Raw genomic sequence first — 19,690 nt, 5'->3', positions numbered from 1 at the left:
GCGGCTTGTTTCTAACAATTTATTCAATCTTCGATTATTTTTCGCCGCGAATGCTTATTGCGCATAAGGGAAGTGCGTCAATTACCCACAATCCCCTGTAGCTCTAAGTGGGGTTGCGCGAGGGAAATACGAATATATTGTCAAGCCAGATACGAAAGTTTCTATTATCTGTTCTAATAATTAGTTTCATTCCATTTCAATCAGTTGAACAATAAATTAGCTAAAAATTTACTTGTAATTATTATGCGCGTTTAGCGTATACAATAGAATTTTAAATATAGCGTCGAAACGCAAACTGATCAAATAAAGAAAGATAGTATTAGTAAAAAATAGATTTGTTATAATATAGAACGTATACAATCGTAGAAAATAATTTAATAATTCCAATAAATGGTAATTTCGTAAATTAGAAAGATGAAAATAGGGTAAGCGAAAAACTGCTATGCAGATTGAATATGACGAGTATGCACCGTAAATACTTTTCGCTTTTTATTAAAACATTTTAACAAAAATATATATGCACATGATTGGTGACATGTGCGATGAATTTATATTTAAATCATGGTACATACAGTCACAATAACATTCGGATACTCTTAAAAAGACGATAACAAATTGAGTATAATACTCTATATAATTACTCTATATAATGTAATTCTTAATAAGTTTACTGTTCCGTAGCACATACATAGTATGTGATCAATGGAACCGTTGCATTTATAGAAAGAAGGAGAAAAGAGTATTACACGAAAGCACATGTTAGAATTAAGAATAATACTGCAATAGGAAAAATAATGTAAACACCCATTCGTGGATGACAGACGGATAGAAGCAGGCTACTATCATCTATTTCATATTCAACATCATCCTTGGTTGGTACTTCGACTATCACTCTATCAGAAGAGAGTAGATTGACTGGAAAGGAACATTTGGTTTGATTCATGCAAGACTTTGTTATGTTCTCGTACTGAAGAATGGGTTTATAAATATCGAACACCGCGTGTATGTCGTTCGAAACAATATCGTTATCGCTGTAAAAGATATAATAATAGTAACCAGATTCCACAATATTCTGGATTGTTTGCATATGTTTTGCGCTGAGCAGATAACTGACATTAGTGCACTGTTCGGAAGGTGCGAATTCTTGCGCAATTAAAATCGAACCGCCGTAACATTTGAACAAGCCATTTTCGAAGCTGGACACGGAAGAAGCATCGTCGATGTTTGTTGCATTCATAACAGCGTTTCCGCCATGTTTAACGCCTTGATCAAGTAAAAACGGTGGCTTAACAAGGTCCGGACTTCTCTTGACTCTTTTATTTAACATCGTATTTCCCACCCCTGTATACTTTTCAGGATCATTCACACCGTGTCTTTCTAAATTGTCTTTTATATTACTTTCTTCTAGCATATTTTTCCGTTTCTCCTTCGCTGTTTTGGAATACTGCCTCTTTCTCGCATGCCTCAATCTTCTTGTACTATATGCAATATTCTTTTTATGAATAGATTCCTTCGAATCATTCCCACGAACTTCTTTGTTAGACAATATATTCTTTTTTACGTGCTCGTGAAAGTTATCAAGATCCTCGTCTTCGTTCGCAGCTTTCACAGTGGCGTTACGTGGAAATTTGTTTTTCGCGCTTGTTAATAAACCGTTGATTTTTGTTAAATCTGCCTGGGAAGTAGCATCTTCATTGTCCGATTTAAATACCACTTTAACTTGATCCTGTGCTTCCGGCATAAATATACCCTCTACAACTTGGTCCCCGTGATTATGCTCTAACATACCGCATGTTCGGAGATTACGTTCTCCTTTAACAAGTAGTATCGAAGCTCCTTCGAACCTGCGTGAAATTTCAATGTCTTAGATTAGAAGTCTTGGACTGTTTCGTAGAAAGAATCTTTAATACCTAATGGAATTTATAAATTTGTACCTTGAGCATACAGAAAGCGCTACACTTGCTCCTTGCAAGAGATAAAATCCCCAATATTCTAAAGTGTCGTCTGGTATCGACATGCTCTTTTTAAGACGTATATGTTTCTTATAAGAAGTTATTTCCGGTTTTTGCGACACTTGAAACGCATTAAAGGTTCTGTTCATTTGTATGGTGTGTTCCTGAGTAAATAACAATAATATATATGTTATTCATTGGAGAAGAATATAAACAAGCTCTTGCATATTGTATAACATTCAATTAAGAGTGCCATATGAGCTATGGACAATTAGAGAAACTGCGAATTAGATCAATCGTAAGACCAAAATTCGAAGATTCTCACATCTCTTGTGGAAACACAAGAATATCTAATAAAAATGTTTTTATAGCAGAGAAGTAAATGTAAAAGTTTGTGGACGTGCTTTCTTTTAGAAAAGCGGACATTCTAAAATTGACGAAATGAAAATTATTTGAAGTGAATGCTGCACCGCAATATACAGTTTTGTACGGCCATACCTGGCGGCCTGGGTGGATATACCTGGCTTGCCCTTCTTATACAATGTACTTATTTATGCGACCATCATAAATCCTAAATCATAAAAACCCACTTTTCGTCAAGGATAGTAATTGTTGGAAACATTTCGTATACCTTGGCATACCTAGGTAAGTACATTGTCTAACGGATTGGCAGGTATAGCCGCTTAGCCTGGCTTACCCTTCTTATAAAATGTACTTATTTACCTTGGCGACCATCATAAATCATTGGGAAACCCACTCTTCGTCGAGGATAGTAATTGTTGGAAACATTTCGCATACCTAGGTAAGTACTTTGTCTAACGGAATACATAGCAGGTATAGCCGCTTAGCCGCTGCTGTCCGTAGCGCGCCGGCTATACAAAACGGTTTATTGCTGTGCAGCTTTTACTTTTACTTTTATTTCATTTCGTCAATTCTAAAGTTTTCGATTTTCTAAAGACGTGAACATAACGGGGACAGTTGGGGCTATATCTTCATTTTTTTTCAAATTTTCCTCTGCTATAGAAACATTTGTTTAAAACATTTGCAAACTAAGTGGTGAACTACCCTTAGTGAACTAATCCTTTCAACCTCTCAAAAAAACTTGGTTTGGTTTAATTTAAGAAAAAGTTAGTGGACTGCGGATGTTTACGCAAAATCGAAACTTTCTACCTGTATTCCAACAAGGTCTGGGGTGAATAAATATTGAATCTCTTGCGGAATATCCTAAAATAATATATAGTAGTATGTTTAAATTCTTCAAATTTTTTTACTGTCAAAAATTATAGACCTACCTATTTTTATGATTAAGCATAAAATCTGCAATCTAGTTATTAGTATTTGAAAGGTGTCCACTTAATTTTGTCCTCGACTATACATTGTCTATAAACTTTATCTACGCTGTTCATTTATATGAAAAAGATACTTAAGATACTAAGACGTACAAGGAAAGATCTTCAATGCACACAGAAATTCAGAAAATTGTAAAACTTTGAAGATCTGAATTTTTTAGTCGGAGATCTTCCCTTGTTAACAGTGTTACTCGCGTAACATGAGCTTATAGATATAATGAAAGATTCTTACAGAACAAAATATTGAGGAAATTCCATCAGTGATTTCCAAGATATCAGATTCAGTCACAGTATATGCAACATTAGCATAGAAGTTATGTCGTAGGTACAGCGGTATAATAAGAAGTATAACTGGTAATATTGTCGTTAATATGCAGAAAACTAATATCCTTCTGATACCTTGCATATTTACCTAAAATCATGAAACAGATGTTAAATGTATGAATAAAAATAAACAAATACATAATATATATACATACAAACAATTAAATCTAGAAATATCATTAAATAATTACTTATGTTGTAACATATATTTCACTTCCTCTTTATTCTAACAAAATCCGTATACAAGATATCTTGTTTATAGTATTATAAACATTATCCCAAATGAAATGATTGATATGTATATGTAAATTGTTATGGTAAAAATGAAAGAGAAAAGTGATTATAATATATATTAAGTACAAAGTTAGTAATAATTTCTTTAACGATAATTTTGAGAATTAGGCAATAAATGAAATGCAGAGTGACGAATGTAAATAATACATACTGTGCGACAAGATAAGCAAATATGTTCGTCATTTGTTTTCTATTGAATTTATGACGTTCAATAAGTTATCTAAGAAAAGTGTTGTAGTCGAAGACTATTATCTTTTAAAGATGCATAGAAAAGCAATAATTATTAAACGATTAATTAATTATTCTATGTAAGATGTTAATTCACAGTATACATAGAGATTAAATACATTAAACACATAATACGATTTTTATAACAAAACAAAATTATTTTACGGCAAGAGAGGTTAGAGGTTTTGCAATGATAAAAGACGGAAACTGAAACTGAAGTGTGATTGTTCGTACACTCACACTGATAATTTAATCTTAGAAACATGTTCGATGCAATATCAGACAGCGGCGAGAAGAGATGACAGGCCCTCTTTCCTAAGCTCATTTTAATCACACAATGCGCATGAATGTAACCACGCACCAGCACCACCAGCTGGCACCAGCGGCATCCATCTTGGACGATATCGGAACACTGGTAAACTGGTTGTAAATACAATTGTTTGTTTCCTCTCATACGACAACAAAAGCTACATAAAAGATGCCGCGTATTATGATAAAAGGCGGTGTTTGGCTGAACACCGAGGTAAGATAGAAATTCTAACCTGGAATTTACATTTTCATTGTAAAACATATTTACATCAATTGACATGGTGCGTGTGTGTTTGCAGGATGAAATCCTGAAAGCCGCTGTAATGAAATATGGCAAGAACCAATGCGCAGACCATACAAAAGCGCAGAGAATTGAGGGCTGCTGATATTACTGTCTCGCAGAAGAATAAACGGAAACGCGGGGTTAATTACAACTCTGAAATTCCGTTCGAGAAACGGCCTGCAACTGGGTGTTACGATACGTGCAACGAGCATGTGGATGAGAGACTTTTTCGGTGTAGTCTTCAAAATCGAGCCGCATAAAGAAGAAGATGAGATATTGGATCAAGTTGTCCTAACTTGTGTAGGCGTGGAATATACCAACATAAGTAAACGGACTTTGTAAAATATCGTACTGTATTTAGATTTTGTTACAGCTATTTTATACTTTAGGACAATAAAAAAAAAGGAACATATATATGTGTACCCACAATTATTTTTTATTCCAAGAACATACAAAAATTATATGTATCAAGAAGAAAAAATTGCAGAAGTTTGGCTGTTTCATATAAATCGTTTCAGTCCAAAAATAAATTGTTTTTTTTTGTTGAAATTTATAATATAATTTGATTCTTTCGTGTTTGCTGTTCAAGCTGTGGAAAAAGGCAGAATGTTTTGTTCGATTACTCTATCTCTATATAATTAATTGTTGTGAATGAATATATAATACACATTATTCAGGAGCCCTCGGTTAAATTAATTTTTGCTATTGCTTGATAGTATCCATTGCTACTGATTTCGTGTAGGGTCGATATATGAATCTGTTTCAATACTGTTTCTCCGAAGCAAGTATTTTCATGGACCTGCAAAGTGACCAGATATTAGAATTTCACATTTGTATATATATGTATCATGATTATAAATAGACTGTGGATCTTTATGCATTTATGGCTTCTGAAAATGTTGAAAAAATTCTATTATAGAATATAAAATTCCACAGAATTTAGTACGATTTTTACTTATTTCAGAACTACAAAGATTACTGCCACTGAAAATAAGATTTTGCATGATTTCAAAAATTGAAAGTTGCATAAACAAACGCGGTCTAATTATAAATAAATAATATATATTTACTTTGAATATCTCCGTTCCATTGAATGTTTCAAAAGGTACTTTCATTTTGAATTCTTCTTTAGTTGCTTTATACCTTGTATTCATAAGCGTCACATGTAATTTAACACTTTCCTTGTATTTCACTATTAAACCTAAACAATATGTCTCCCATTATATATGTACATTAATAGCTTATTATCAGAGGTGTGCGAGAATCGGAAGATGTCGGGTTGGGATGGATTGAGAATTTTATTCTAAATTATCAGATTATTATTTTATTATACCTAACCCAATGGTACCCGACATTTTCGGGTTCTCGCACACCCCTACCTGTTATTAAAAGATTTATGTATATTTATTTTTACCTATGCTAGCGTAATAATTTTCAATTTCATTTGCTATTTCTTGCAGAACATTATTCCCATCAGTTACTTTTGCGTACAGAATCTTTATCTCTTCAGGATCATCGTTCATCATTGTAATTCCTTGCAAACATATAGGAATTTGACCATACTTTTTCATTGCAGGCCTATAGTTCCATTTTCAAAAATGATTAATATTCGAAAGATATTTAAAATTTTAACGATTGCACAAAACTTGACATACATCACAATAGTCTCTTTACAATAATCTAAGGCTTTAATAGCTTGTTCTTTTTCTACATCGTCGAGTAATTTTAACATCCCAATGGTCATATGTAGTTTGCTCGGTGTCTGAAAAATTGTTTCATCTACACCTCTAGATGTTTTCCCTGAGTTTGCGAGTATATCATTCTTAAATTCATTAAATTTCATCATTATGTGGTCTTCGTTCAATGGAACAGATAAGAAATGTGTATAAGGGTGTTTTTTCCTTGTTGCTGCTATTAATAAATCTATTCTACGGCGTGCGCTTATTATTCCCTTATGATAGAATCCAATTATCACTATAAAATAATTAGGAAATACATATATAAACAAGCTCTCTGTCAGAATCATACAATAGTTATAACTAGACTGTGGATCTTCCTGCATTTATGAAGAAATTGGTTGGGTGAAATATGAAACAGCAAAAGATTTCAAAAATTAATGTAACAGAGTCGTTAAGGAATGAAATCAATTTTTGTTATTCTTGGTTCCCACAATCAATGCAAAACCTTTTTATTTTGCGTAAAGATCCGCAGTCTAGTTGTAACTCTTTCTTATCTGATCAATCAGATTTCTTTGAAAGAGTTAACACAACAAATGATTACAATTAATGACTTATCGTTTAATTAATGATATATAATTTAAAAAACCATGTTCCGAACCCTTAAACAAATACAAAATAAACGTATTTTATTTCCCTTTAATAAATGTACAAAAGCTAACAATCATAGTTTTCAATCATAATACATAAACATTTGTTATACATGAAATAATCTGTGAATACATATTTTTAAACATTTGTTTTTGTTCAAGATAGAACATATTCATGTAATTTATGTTTTAGTTTCCATATGTAAGTCGAACAAAATTATATGAAAAACACATGTGGCATAATGCAGTTAAAAAATTATAATTAAATAGTTAGCAAATGTTACAAAAATATTTACCAATATCACCGTCCTGACCTACTTTTGGGATTTGTATTGTTGTTTTGGTCTCGGCTTCAATTTTTTTACGCGTCGAGTGTTTAGCACCAATTATGACTGGGAAAAATAATCTAAAATATCGTAACATACATTAATATTAGTGTATCAATTTTTCTTATAATATATTGAAATCAAATTTACTTTGCTACAGAAAAAGTATGCTTGTATCTTGACGACCCGAACGAGACAATTTCAATATCAGTGTCGTCAAATTCTTCTCCATTTTCAATGTCAAGATCATCATCCTCAACATATGGAGTAGTAGCATAATCGCTAGAGTTTCTCTTCCCAAAGTGTCTGTAGCACCGACCGTCTACCCAAACTAAGTCTGGCTTTAGAACATTCATTATTTAACAAATTAATAGTATGTAAACAATTCACAATAATTTCCACACAATTAGAAGCTGCACACTACAAATGTATATGTATATTCATTTTTTAAAATTCTGTGGGGTGCTCAAAGTATCTCATTTTATCGAGAATCTAATAACTTTACTGTGGCTGAAATTGCCGCGCATGCGCGAGAAAAGATGCACCATTATCGGAACAAAACTCTTTAGCGGCCCCTACACGGTCAATCAGGAATGACAGTCTGATTGAACAGTCAGACTGTCAATCCTGACTGTGATCCTGACTTCAATCAAAATAAATTCATGTAAATTTGCTCCGTGAGATGTCGGTAACAAATTCTGATGATTATAAAAATTATTTTCGAATGGACGAAAGCCTATTGAAGACTGTTAAATAGTTTCTCCTCCACTTCCTGTGATTGAAGCTCGGATTTCGAATTTCCAAATATCTGAAAATCCGTCAGTCCATTTCATCAATCCGCCTTTTACGATCAATCCGAATGTCAATCTTCGACGTGACTGTCATTCCGATTGACCGTGTAGGGTCCGCTTTAGATCGGAATCGGAACCAATCGGAACACTGCTCCGACTCCGACACATGTTTTTTTCGCGCATGCACGACGATTTTAGCGTCAGTAAACATTCCCCGACGGCACACCGGCTCGGTTTCAGCCTGGCCCCTGTGCACAAAAGGGCGCGTTTTCCGCCTGCCGAGGGCTCGAGCCCAGGGCCTGCCGGCCGGGCTAGGATTCAGCCGATTTGCAAGATTGCAAGGGTGCGGGATTCGCGTTCTCATTGCGTGATAATACAAACACGGGTTTTTTCAGTAGTCAAAAACGCCAGATAAAGGTCAATCTAGGCAGCAATCGCCCTCAAAGGTCTTATTTATTAACTTATTATACTTTTGTCGGTAACAAGGGAGACTGCTACGCATTTGCAAAGTACTGCCACATTGATGCGACCCGCCCTGTGTCGCGCATGCGCGAGAAAAGTTGGGCCCAATCGAAGCACTGATTGGCCACATTAGTGTGATACCGTGCTGCCCTCTCAAAAACAGGCTGAATCCCAGCCCGGCTGTCAGGCTCTGGGCTCGAGCCCCCGGCAGGTGAAAATCGCGCCCTTTTGTGCACAGGGGCCAGGCTAAATCGTCCTGATTTGGTCTCAACGCTGAGCCAAGCATTGCGTTAGCCCGTAACGTGTCGGGCTGGGGCTCGGCTAGCTGGGTCCGGCGGTGGGCTCGGGCAGACTGTGCTGTCGGGGTTGGTAAACATCGGTAAAGTACAAAGTTGGGCTAAAATGGAGTACCTTTGTCACCCCGCATAATGTCGCAAAATTTTGTTTTCAGTTGGTATTATGCTATTATAACTTATGAATAAATATTTATATACATACATTTATGTAATATATGTATTTTGTATACATGTACGAGAGAATATATATACATAATATCCTACAATATGTTCAACAACGAATTACACGTATCCATGTTCACGCATGCACACATTTATCCTGATACAACTAATCGAATAGATCAGTGATTCTATTCTATTATTCTATACAATCAGTTATACTATATATATTTATGTATCATGTATATGTATACTGTATAGTATTTATACTGTATACTATCCATATATATTTACCAGTGACTCCAGCGACAGGTGACGTAAGATTTCATGGAACAATAAATTCTGGCATGGTTACGTTAAAATAATCAAATTTATTTAACAATATTAAACAATAAGTACTTAGCGAAAAATGATAACTATGTAGATTGTGGATCTTTATGCAATGTGGCTTTCAAAAAATTCCAAAAATGCTAGGATATAAAATATACGACAGAATTTAAAGCTACTACCACGGAAAATTCGTCTACAAAAATTGCAAATTGCATAAACATCCGCATCAGTTTAATGATATAACATTCAATTCCGACATTTTCGTTTCTTTATTCCATCATTAATGTTCAATCGAATTTTTGCATTTATCGATAGAAGAATTAAAAATTTCAATTATCTGTATGTTCATCGCTTGTTTATAATTAAGAAATAAACATATTCGAATAGTAAATAAAGATTCGGCGGTAAACATAGATTTCATTTTATTTAAAATCGTACATTGTTTTCGGTTTAAAAATCATGCATCACAGAATGAATTTTTGTACCATGTAGAAGAAATTTTTAAGAATATAGAAAGTAATTTTATGGGTGCATTTACTGTCTTTCCAGATCACTTGTTCTTCGTTTTTTCTATATGTATATGAAACAATTTAGAGATTGAAACTTACTTTTACGAGACAGTTAAAAATTCTTTTACAGTATTATACTATTTACAATATACGAAAGTTCAGTTATAATGTTTAACAATAGAGTAAGAATGAATATTCCTCGTGAAACCAATGCAAGGGATGAAAGTCAATATCTAAGTTAACTATGCAGGATGTACATATACATAATAGCAAGACATAAAATGCAATTCTTTCTTTTTTCTTCAAAAAAAGAACAGACATATTATTCTATACTAAATGAAAATATTAAGTTTATACATTGATTGCGTACAGTTAGAAATTTAATAATTTCTTAATGGCTAAATTATCAGAATGTTTCTGAAGCATGTACAAATTTACCTATATTACAATAGTAATAATTACAAATATATCTACATATAGGCATTAGTTCAATATATTTCTACTAGATATATTACAATATTCAAGGTAAAGGATTCACGTAATAAATAACAATTTCACGTTATAAGTTACATAATTAATCGTCGTCTGTACTTTTCTGGTATACTGCACCAAACTTATTCATATACTTACGTACAAAATCTTTAGCTTTATGTTTAACATTCTCATTACATTGTAATTCATCGACGCTCTTACAATGTTTCAACTCTTTTGCAAGTACAAAATGCGTTAGCTGAAACAATAAATCAAACTTCCAATTAGTAGAAATCTAATATTACCTTTTGTGTATTAATTCCAGTGACTGTATTCAGAGCGTACCTTTCTTGCAAGATGTTTGAAATCTTCGGTGTTAGTTATTCTACCTTGTTTACAATCGTTCTTTCTGTACGGATTCAAAAAGTGTACCATCACGTTCGCCATATTTATCCTGAAAGTATCTTTGATCTTCCTTTCCGACATCGTGGATAAATCCGTCGAAGGCGATTGCAATTTATTTAAGCTATGACGCGAATGTGATTTCGATTTGTTGCTACGTCTATGTCTTCGTATTTTATCGACGTGCTCCTTGAACTTTGCCCTCTCTTTTTGACGGCGTAACTTCTCTTTAATACCCTTGTGCGTTTTATGGTCTACACGATCTTCTTCTCTGCGTGGCTGTAAAACGTAGCAAAGTAACAATAAGTACAAATAACTTAACATAAAAAGAAAAATTTTTAATGCGTCCAAAGAAACGTTTGTACTCAACGTACACTGATAATCCTTTCTTGAACCAAACCCTCTCGTCGTTTCTTCCCCTCGGGGACAGCCACTGTGCTTCCGGCCGCATTCTGAACACAAGCTTTTTTCGATACATTATGTTTAGAGCCATTTAACGATTTCTCGAGTAAAGTATTATTTAACTCTAACTCTTCAGATTTCTGATCCTCGTTGTTATCATCTTCAATGTCTTCCTCGTCTTCGTTCGACGAGCTAGAGTCCTCGCTGGACTCTGAAGACGAGGAGGAGTCCGGTTGAACTCCAATGTGGTCCGGCGGCGGCGGCAGCCATTGTGACACTCGTTCTTTCACGTGATAGTAGTATGTTCTACCTCTAGCGTCGGTCGCACTCTTCCACTTCGGAGGTAGATCTATGGCAGGTATTTCCGGTTGCGGTGATTTGAACGATTTCGCGGAGAACTGCTGATCCGATTGCTTTTCAACGTGATCGTAAAGGGGCTGTGTTTGAATGGCTATGGGCGGCGTACCACTATGAACTAAATTATTTGACAGTGGCAATTGACTCTCGGGATATTGTTGGTGACAGTGAGGTAGTAAAGAATAGGCTGTTGTGGTTTGATTGAAGACAGGCGTTTGGCTTAACGTATACACCACCGGTGGTACACCAGAAGGTATGCTGCTAGACATACCAGGCGATATTTCAGAAGAGATCGACGGCGGTAGAACATGCGAGTTTTGTGGTGGTATTGTCGTTTGAGAATGTCCAGATACTGATTGAGGCCCCCCTACGTAGACCGGAGTGCACTGTTGACTCATCTCTCCTTCTGTAATAACAAATATCTAATATATATAATATTTCATCACAGTAAAACACTTTTCTTCGCGGATCCGAGAAGTGTACGATTTTACGTTGAATGATCCAGAATAAAGTAACACGTACCCTGTGTAGTGTAATGCTGCCACTGCCCAAGCGATGGGTTATAAAACACAGGGTACCCTGTTTGAGGATCCACCATAGCAGTCGTATGAGGGTCTATACCTAACGCCAAACATCTATTCTCGTGATCCTGCCATGATTCCTGTTGCTGACGACGTTGGCGCTCTTCTTCTTCTTTAGCGACCTTCATAGCGAACAGTTGTCTGCGCTCGTACTTCGTCATTCGTGGAATAGGAACTAAGCTACTTCTCTCTTCTATTCGTTTGTCCTTCGTTCGAGTGTACTCAGATTCTGGAGATTCACGCCCTCGTCTTCGGTCGCTGCGTTTTTCCGGTTCGTTTCTTCCATATCTGTCAGACCTATGTCTACAAAATAATAATCATTAAGGCATGGAAGAAAGAAAATTCATCAGTAGACAGCGGATCTTTATGCAAAATAAACATTTTCTACCCGAATTGCAACAAACTGGAGTGAAATGGAAATTTATTTTCTTCCTAAATATGTCTAATAGGTTGAAAAAAATAATATAACAGTACTTTTAAATTCTTCTAATCTCTTTACTGTTTTAAATTACACCCACTCAGTTTTGTTATAAATGCATAAATTCCGCAATTTTCGATTTTTGTCTCTGTTTATACCTGTCATATGATGTTCCCCTTTTTTCTTCCTTCTCTAGTTCTTCTCTATACCCACGATCTAAAAATGAAATACACATTGATTTCACATTGAAAAAGTGTATGCACGTGAAATTAATATTATAATGACATTACCGGCTTCTCTTTCGTGCTCTTTCATCTGTTCGATTCTCTCCTTCTTAGGTATTCGGAAAACTTCCTTCAAGTTTGACCACTCGGCCAGAAGATTTAGAGCTACTTCAGGTATAAAATTTTGATCCGCATTGTCCGATTTCACTTCGCCGATCGCTATACAATTCTCGACGTTACCGTCGCTTTTCTCGGCATCGTTCAATTGATAGGAACTCTTTTTTTCGCTACTGTCATAACCGAGCTGCAATTCTTCGGTGCCTAATTTTGATTTTCCCTGGTCGTCTTCCGGGGAGTCTCCGTTCGGTGAGAAATACAAACGTTTCGACCATTTTTCTACTACATTGTAAATCTTACTGTCCATCAACATAGTCTTGTTCGGAATCGGAAGCGTGTTCAGCGTTTTCAAAACTTCTAATCGGAACTGTTGCGCCTCTTCAGAATCATTTGTGGAAATGTCCATCACGTAACTCCAAATTAAACGTAAACCATGATAGTCCAAAAATAATCTTCGACATGGTTGTTCTCCGCTTTGTATGAGCCGCAAGAGACGAGTCCTGTGTTCCAATTCTCTGCTACGTACCATAAGTCTGCTTAACGTCAACGTGTGTGCTCGATTCTTCAAACCACCGGAACACAATTTGTCTATCTCTTCTTCCAACTGGTAAAGTAAATAAAATATGTGAACAAATCCAGAGCGAAATATATTAAAAGTTTACAATGACCTACATCTTCATCTTCCATATAGTCAGTCTGTTTCTTTTCTCCCTTCTTCTTCCTCATATCTTTATCGCGTTTCTCTTTCTTCTCTGTCTTCTCCTTTTCTTCCTCTGGCGTTTCACCGATCCAACCACGACAATTAGGAGCTTCGCAGTAACATTTCTGTGCCTCTTTACTAATTTGCCAATGAAATAATATAAATGTTTAGGAATTTATTAAATATAAAAGAATTTAATCATATCTACTACACTTACCCATAACGTTGAAAATGATAATCAAACGTAATCTCTTCCCCGGCGGCTATAAATTTTTTATTAAAAAATCCTATTCTCAATTCTCCGTTCACCGTCCACTACACAAACATTAGACATTTACATACGTGAATATATACGTTCCTTATAATCTGTTGTTTAACGCTACAACTACCGAGCCCGTAAAAACGACGAATTTCAGATTTTTTCATTTACAATTCGTGAAGTTACAGAATTTTTTAAGTATATGTCTTTATTCAGTCTCGTTTAGGGCTCAGCAGTTCTAGTGTTAATTAATTGTACATACTTTTTGTGTTTCAGAGTTCGGGTCGCAACTGTGATTTATAAATCGAGAAACGTTCCCTTTCATGGTGGCGTCGATAATCTGATCGGACTTTAACGCCATGAAATAATAATGTTTGTTCTTGTCCTTCGAATACTCTTTAGCTCTACGTCGAAAATCTTTTGGATCAACTACTTCACCTACATATTCCATTATAAATTCCCCCCTAATAATTAGAAATTGGATTCATCAACAAAATAAATTATTGCATGTTTCCATCTTATTATCTGTATTATCGAGAAAACTCACGCTAACAGATCGACCATGGCGCGTAAGCCGAAACCTTTCTTCTCTGTCCTGAATACCTCGCATTTAGCATATTCACAATTCTGAAATCGTTTGTTCGTGCACCGATCCCCGACCACGCATCTAGGTCCACTAGAATTACCATAACATGTTTCGTTACATCAATTACTTCGTATTGTTTTATAGATCATTTTAATATATTCATTTTATACCATTCTATCATGAGAAGTCTATTAAGACAATCTTCGCCGCAACCTAATTCTCCTCTCTCCATATCCTCTTCCGTTAAAAAGCAGTCGCACACCATGCGTTTGGTTTCCTTATTTGTATACCTGGAAAACCTCGTTACCGTCAATATTTTATAAACATGTAATAGTAGTCAAAAGTATGGGATCAGTAACTATAGAATACGACAAACGCTAACTTACATAAACTTAAAGAAAGCTAAAAGAAGATTTTAATTTAAAAAATAAGTTTCACAAAATATAAAGTCACTTCATAAGTCTTCGAGTATTTTATAGTACTCATTTTTGACATGTGTTCAGCAGTGAATTAGTTGAAATATTGTTGTAATTTCATACTTTCGACTGACAATGTTCTTATTATTTACCTTTCAGTCAGATATAAATTTTCACGTAAATACTCAAACTGGCTTAATCTCTCCTCCATTTCTCTATCTTCTAGTTCAGGAACCATAGATAACGAGATCTTCGCGCCTACAGTTTTTGGAATATGCACAGCAGCGACGGTGTTAGTTACAGCCGAAGACTCTTTCGTCTGTTCGGTTTCAACAGCGGATTGAATATTCGTCGTTATTACAACGGATCCAGATCCAGAATCGGAAGAACCGACGTCCATCACGGATCCAGACACAGATTTAAACATCGACGATCCAGATTCGCTAGCATTCGCAGGTACAGTGCCAAATGTAGATCCGACTGTTGATGTGGATCCAAATCCGGTACTCAATCCACTCATTTCAAGTTCGCTAGACCTTTGCCAACGAGACTTCACTTTAACCGGTTTGCAGGAATCTGAATCGTAGCCAGTGGTACTGGAAGTAGTCGCTAGCGGTGTCAACGAATCGAATGTGTTCACTGTTTTGCTGACGTTATTCTCTTTGTCCGACTGTAATTCTGGTGGATTATCTACTTTTATTTCTTGAGCGGTTAAAGCAGCATTGTTAGACGTTTTTTCGCGCTCTTGCTGAGTACTTGATTTTGATACGTCTATGTTAGGTTTTGAGACCAAACCACGTCCTCGAGACCTAAAACGTAATAGTAGAAGTACTCACACATGTTTAGACATCATGATCAGAGGTGTGCGAGAACTCGAAAATTTTTTTCAGAATCGGGACGGGTTCTCGCACACCGCTAATCTAATTCTGATACATACCTTTGCTTCATTAACCCGATCGATCTAATTCTACTGCTTCTCCTGACTCCAGAACTGTTAGATCCGCTTTCAGAACCTGTTGTATCGGTGCTGCCGCTTCGACTCCTAAATTCAACTTTTTTATCGATATCATTAGAACTACTATTACACTTTGTCTCGAATTCCGTTAATTTACAATTATTGAGGGACAATAGTGTGTCGTTACTATTCTCACTGCTACTCGACAACTTTGAATCCTCCCCATCGATTTTATTATCTGTCTCACTATCGCCGTACAGCAATTCGTTAGCTTGCGATTGTGCAGATTTCTGTTGATTTCCAATTTTTTTGTCTTGTACAACTTTTGATTTTAACGAAGACTGATTACCATAATCCGTTTTGTCATTGAGGGCAGTGGGTTTGTTCTGTTCGATTGTGGTTTTATTAATGCTATCGGGTAAAGAAACGAAATTGTTAGGATGATGTAACTGCTCTATTTTATCCAATATCGATGAACTGCTCTCGTCGTCGATATTCATGGGAATCTCTTTTTCTGTATTACTGGCAATTTGTATAGGAGACGTTATACTTTCTGTATTAGATAAATCATTGACTAACTTTTCTATTTCTTTAGAAGATTCGCTAATTTGCATATCCGCTAATCTGTTGTCGATTCTGCAAAATGCATCATCTTTAGACAGAGTTTCCTCCAGCTCCTTTGCGCACGTATGTCTACTTGTATATAAGTCTTTTTGATCGCTAGCCGTTTCATTATCCTGAATAGATAATTTTTCTAAAGTACACGATTTATCGTTCGCGTCGCTAGAAGTCATTGGCACGTCTATACACAAGGTTGATAGGGAATTCTCTGATTCGTCTCTGTTCAAGTTACACATATCCTTCCGCTCCAGACAGTACTCTGTATCGGATGTACCTTTCGAATTAGATGTATCTACAACCATGGACTCTGTTCCATCTTCATTTTGTATCACAGTGTATTCAACGAAATTTTTTCTTTGCAATGCAGAGTTGCTTACTAATAACACTTCTTTCACTATCATATCGTCCTCCTGTCTCAAATTATAATTATCATCTTTAACATCTTCTTTAACTTCCATCTCCTCGCATATTATGGTTTCTTCTATCACATCTTCCGACCATATCTCGATCTCGTTGGAATTCGCTTCCACTACATTATCTTTACTAGGATTGCCAACAACTACTTGGTGGACATCCTCTGGACTAAGTTTCTCGGAGTGATCGATTATAGCGTCTATTCCATCTTGACTATCGCTTTCGCTAGTGTCCTTTTTATATTGCAACGTCGAATATTCGCTCTCCTCGTTAATTAGAAGTATATTACTATTTGAGGCATGCTTATGCTTATTGGGTCTCCTTAAAGAATTTTGATTCTTTCTAGGAAGTAGCTGGTTCTGTTCGTCCCCAGTACTCTTGCTATCTTCCGTGTCATTCGGATAAGATATTTGCAAAATATCCCCATTCACTTTCTTCTCTTCCAATTGCTTCTTAGCTATTTGCCTACTGGATTTTCGAACAGGTACATATTTCACTGTCGATTTCACCGATGTTTTCATTTCAGTTTTGCGTCTGCGTGCCATTTTGATTCCATAAATATTCTCTTAATCTGTAATATTTAAAGGGAATATTACATCGAAAGATGGAGAGTACAGTATCGTGACTGCACAGGGGCAACGATACATGTGACAGACAAATTGTAATTAATTCTTTAATTCAGACTTTTATTCAAGAGTAAAAAAATAATAACTTTATCAATCTATAATTTCAATAATGAATAGCAGACGATAATAATTTCATAAAAATGCAATCAAGCAATCGTTGAAGATCGCGCATACACTTTTTAATATGATTTTGTCAAGTAATACTAAAATATATTACCACTTTCTAAGGGATGTACATAATCGTTTGAAAACCAAAATTAATTTGTAACTTTTCGATAAATATAACGATATACAGATCAAAGATATACAAATCTTTGATATCGACTGTTTCTATGGGGGATATAAGAATATTGCATTAACATATTTGTATTAACAAACGGATAGCATTCTTTCTTCGTTATACATGCTGCAACACATTTCGGTTAAATCGCACATTGTAGAGGATAAAATGATCGAACACTTACCATATGCCTTCAAAATAATATGTTGTAAGCTAGAGATGATCATTGTTTAAGATGTTTCATGTAGTTTTCTAATGAACACTTTTTTTTTCTAGATCTCAGTCTTCCTGGGGAAGCGTGAACATAATCTCGACTCGTTCTAAACCATTGCAACAATGATTATGTTCATTAAATGTTTAAGCGTTATTACAGAGTTTTCGCTGTTCAATAATGTGGAATTATACATTACACACTGATAGAACTTTTGTCGCCAATGTAGAGATATCCGTCCCAGTCTTTGACTGTTTTTCACTTTCCGTTCATCGCTCTCGACAGAAACGGTTCGAGATTTCTATTGCAATTAATACTTCCCAAGTCAACTTACAGATTTGTTTAGGCAAACATTAATCACCTGAATGAACGCATCATGAAGAAGTGCAAAGGATGCGTGATACTTGAATGATAAAGTGTGTATCTCAACCGCGTAAGTAGTTGCCTCTGAACATTGCTTGTTGTGCCATGTAGTGGCTGGATATGACACAGGGCTGACTCTTACGTTAACAATTCTACTAGACTTTTCTTTTATCACTAGAACGTGAATATCAATCACTTTCTTTTCCCATGCGAATTTATCGAATCTCCCTTTTACTATTCAAAAATATGTTGTGTTTCATTAAATCGGACATATTTTGAACGTAATTCAGTTACGTTACGTGCAGTTACGTGCGCCAGATCATGGCCAATCATGGCTGATCATGACCAAGATGGCCAAATCATAGCTAACAAAGTATATTCGTGCTAACTCTAACACGATTCTTCGACCAATAGCGATAAAACGTGCGATGATAGGGGATCGTTATTGGTCGAAAAATTGTATTAGAGTTAGCACGAATACACTTTGTTAGCCATGATTTGGCGCGCGCACGGTACGTGTTCCGTCTCTCATTGGTCTATTTTGCTTTCAACTAGACTCTTCGCGATTTCTAATTGGTCGTCGTCGCCGTGTACTTATTGTTTATTATTTATATAAATGAACATGTTTCTTTCAGGTGGAACAAATATAGATTGTATATAAGTAAGCACGGTAGTTTTTCAGAAAGCATCACTCCCAAAATTCGCAAATATTTTCCTATGAATGTAGCCCCACAACTTATTTGTATCTACGTATCTAAATACATAGAATGTGTGCCGCCTTTTCCAACTGTTTCCAACCTATTCGCATCGACTAGGTATAAGGATAGACCTATCATCCAATGTATTTTTGCGGCCCACTTTTGTGAGGCCTCGTAACCCCATTATCATTTGTATTTCACGCAATTTAGACGAGTTTATGCCAAAATCTCCGTAACACAAATAAATAAATAAGTCTATTTCTGTTCTGAATCGTTGTTTTTCGTGCTGGGTCGCTTTATTTGCATGCAAATAGGTGAAATGAAAATAGTAATGGGGTTAACTAACCCCACAAAAGTGAGCAGCAAAAGTATGTTGGATGATAGGTGTGTATCCTTATACTGTATGGTCTAAGGCCTAAGGAATTTCCAATTAGCTCTAATCACTGCTAATCACCCTCTAATCCTTTATCTTCCGGGACGAGGAAGTAGCGATAACAAACATAGATGGCGCAACAATGTTCGAGTTCAGTGGTTCTTAACCACCTCTGTCTCTCTCTTGAATGTGTATAAAGTTTGCCAAAGAATATATGTATACATACAATTATCGATCAACGCATAGTTCGGAGGTTTCATTTGAAACTGCCTATCTTA

The 19,690-nt window shown here is 35.6% G+C and overlaps 3 protein-coding genes and 1 long non-coding RNA gene across 11 annotated transcripts; 1 reads left to right on the top strand and 3 right to left on the bottom strand.

Annotated features, from left to right (window-relative positions):
- Positions 1-469: 469 nt before the first annotated feature.
- LOC143218679 (uncharacterized) lies at positions 470-4,537 on the bottom strand. Of its 5 annotated transcripts, none has more exons than XM_076444027.1 (5): positions 4,388-4,537; positions 3,534-3,713; positions 3,123-3,176; positions 1,935-2,116; positions 470-1,844 (listed from the first exon to the last, which is right to left on the bottom strand). In XM_076444027.1, exons 2-5 carry the CDS (start codon positions 3,705-3,707, stop codon positions 743-745), a joined length of 1,512 nt encoding a protein of 503 aa, XP_076300142.1. In that variant the 5' UTR covers positions 3,708-3,713; positions 4,388-4,537; the 3' UTR covers positions 470-742. The 5 variants fall into 5 exon arrangements, with proteins under 5 accessions (XP_076300142.1, XP_076300144.1, XP_076300143.1 ...); XM_076444029.1 differs by having other exon boundaries at positions 4,071-4,450; XM_076444028.1 differs by having other exon boundaries at positions 3,817-4,445.
- On the top strand, positions 4,534-5,151 carry LOC143218692 (uncharacterized). Its single transcript, XR_013011143.1, has 2 exons — positions 4,534-4,670; positions 4,756-5,151. It is a non-coding gene; the product is annotated as an uncharacterized LOC143218692 (long non-coding RNA).
- A 2-nt stretch (positions 5,152-5,153) lies between these two features.
- Positions 5,154-8,311, bottom strand: LOC143218685 (activating signal cointegrator 1 complex subunit 1). Of its 2 annotated transcripts, none has more exons than XM_076444042.1 (6): positions 7,542-8,304; positions 7,362-7,471; positions 6,395-6,713; positions 6,154-6,317; positions 5,810-5,940; positions 5,154-5,538 (listed from the first exon to the last, which is right to left on the bottom strand). In XM_076444042.1, the coding sequence occupies exons 1-6, from the start codon at positions 7,745-7,747 to the stop codon at positions 5,413-5,415; spliced, it is 1,056 nt and encodes a 351-aa protein (XP_076300157.1). In that variant the 5' UTR covers positions 7,748-8,304; the 3' UTR covers positions 5,154-5,412. The 2 variants fall into 2 exon arrangements, with proteins under 2 accessions (XP_076300157.1, XP_076300158.1); XM_076444043.1 differs by lacking the exon at positions 5,154-5,538 and adding an exon at positions 5,568-5,723 and having other exon boundaries at positions 7,542-8,311.
- A 735-nt stretch (positions 8,312-9,046) lies between these two features.
- Set2 (SET domain containing 2) lies at positions 9,047-18,447 on the bottom strand. Of its 3 annotated transcripts, none has more exons than XM_076444006.1 (15): positions 17,952-18,447; positions 15,809-17,432; positions 15,024-15,680; positions 14,626-14,745; positions 14,417-14,545; positions 14,132-14,333; positions 13,828-13,925; positions 13,583-13,748; positions 12,860-13,514; positions 12,728-12,785; positions 12,093-12,454; positions 11,842-11,976; positions 11,186-11,562; positions 10,755-11,090; positions 9,047-10,668 (listed from the first exon to the last, which is right to left on the bottom strand). In XM_076444006.1, the coding sequence occupies exons 2-15, from the start codon at positions 17,404-17,406 to the stop codon at positions 10,513-10,515; spliced, it is 5,049 nt and encodes a 1,682-aa protein (XP_076300121.1). In that variant the 5' UTR covers positions 17,407-17,432; positions 17,952-18,447; the 3' UTR covers positions 9,047-10,512. The 3 variants fall into 3 exon arrangements, with proteins under 3 accessions (XP_076300121.1, XP_076300122.1, XP_076300120.1); XM_076444005.1 differs by having other exon boundaries at positions 9,048-10,668; positions 11,186-11,976; positions 17,952-18,087; positions 18,182-18,447; XM_076444007.1 differs by lacking the exon at positions 17,952-18,447 and having other exon boundaries at positions 11,186-11,976; positions 15,809-17,427.
- Positions 18,448-19,690: the final 1,243 nt, after the last annotated feature.

This window comes from Lasioglossum baleicum, chromosome 20, assembly GCF_051020765.1.
Source record: "Lasioglossum baleicum chromosome 20, iyLasBale1, whole genome shotgun sequence".
In the NCBI taxonomy this organism is placed as follows: Eukaryota; Metazoa; Arthropoda; class Insecta; order Hymenoptera; family Halictidae; genus Lasioglossum; species Lasioglossum baleicum.
Note: the sequence above shows the minus strand (reverse complement) of the source record. Positions and strands in the feature narration are given on the sequence as shown.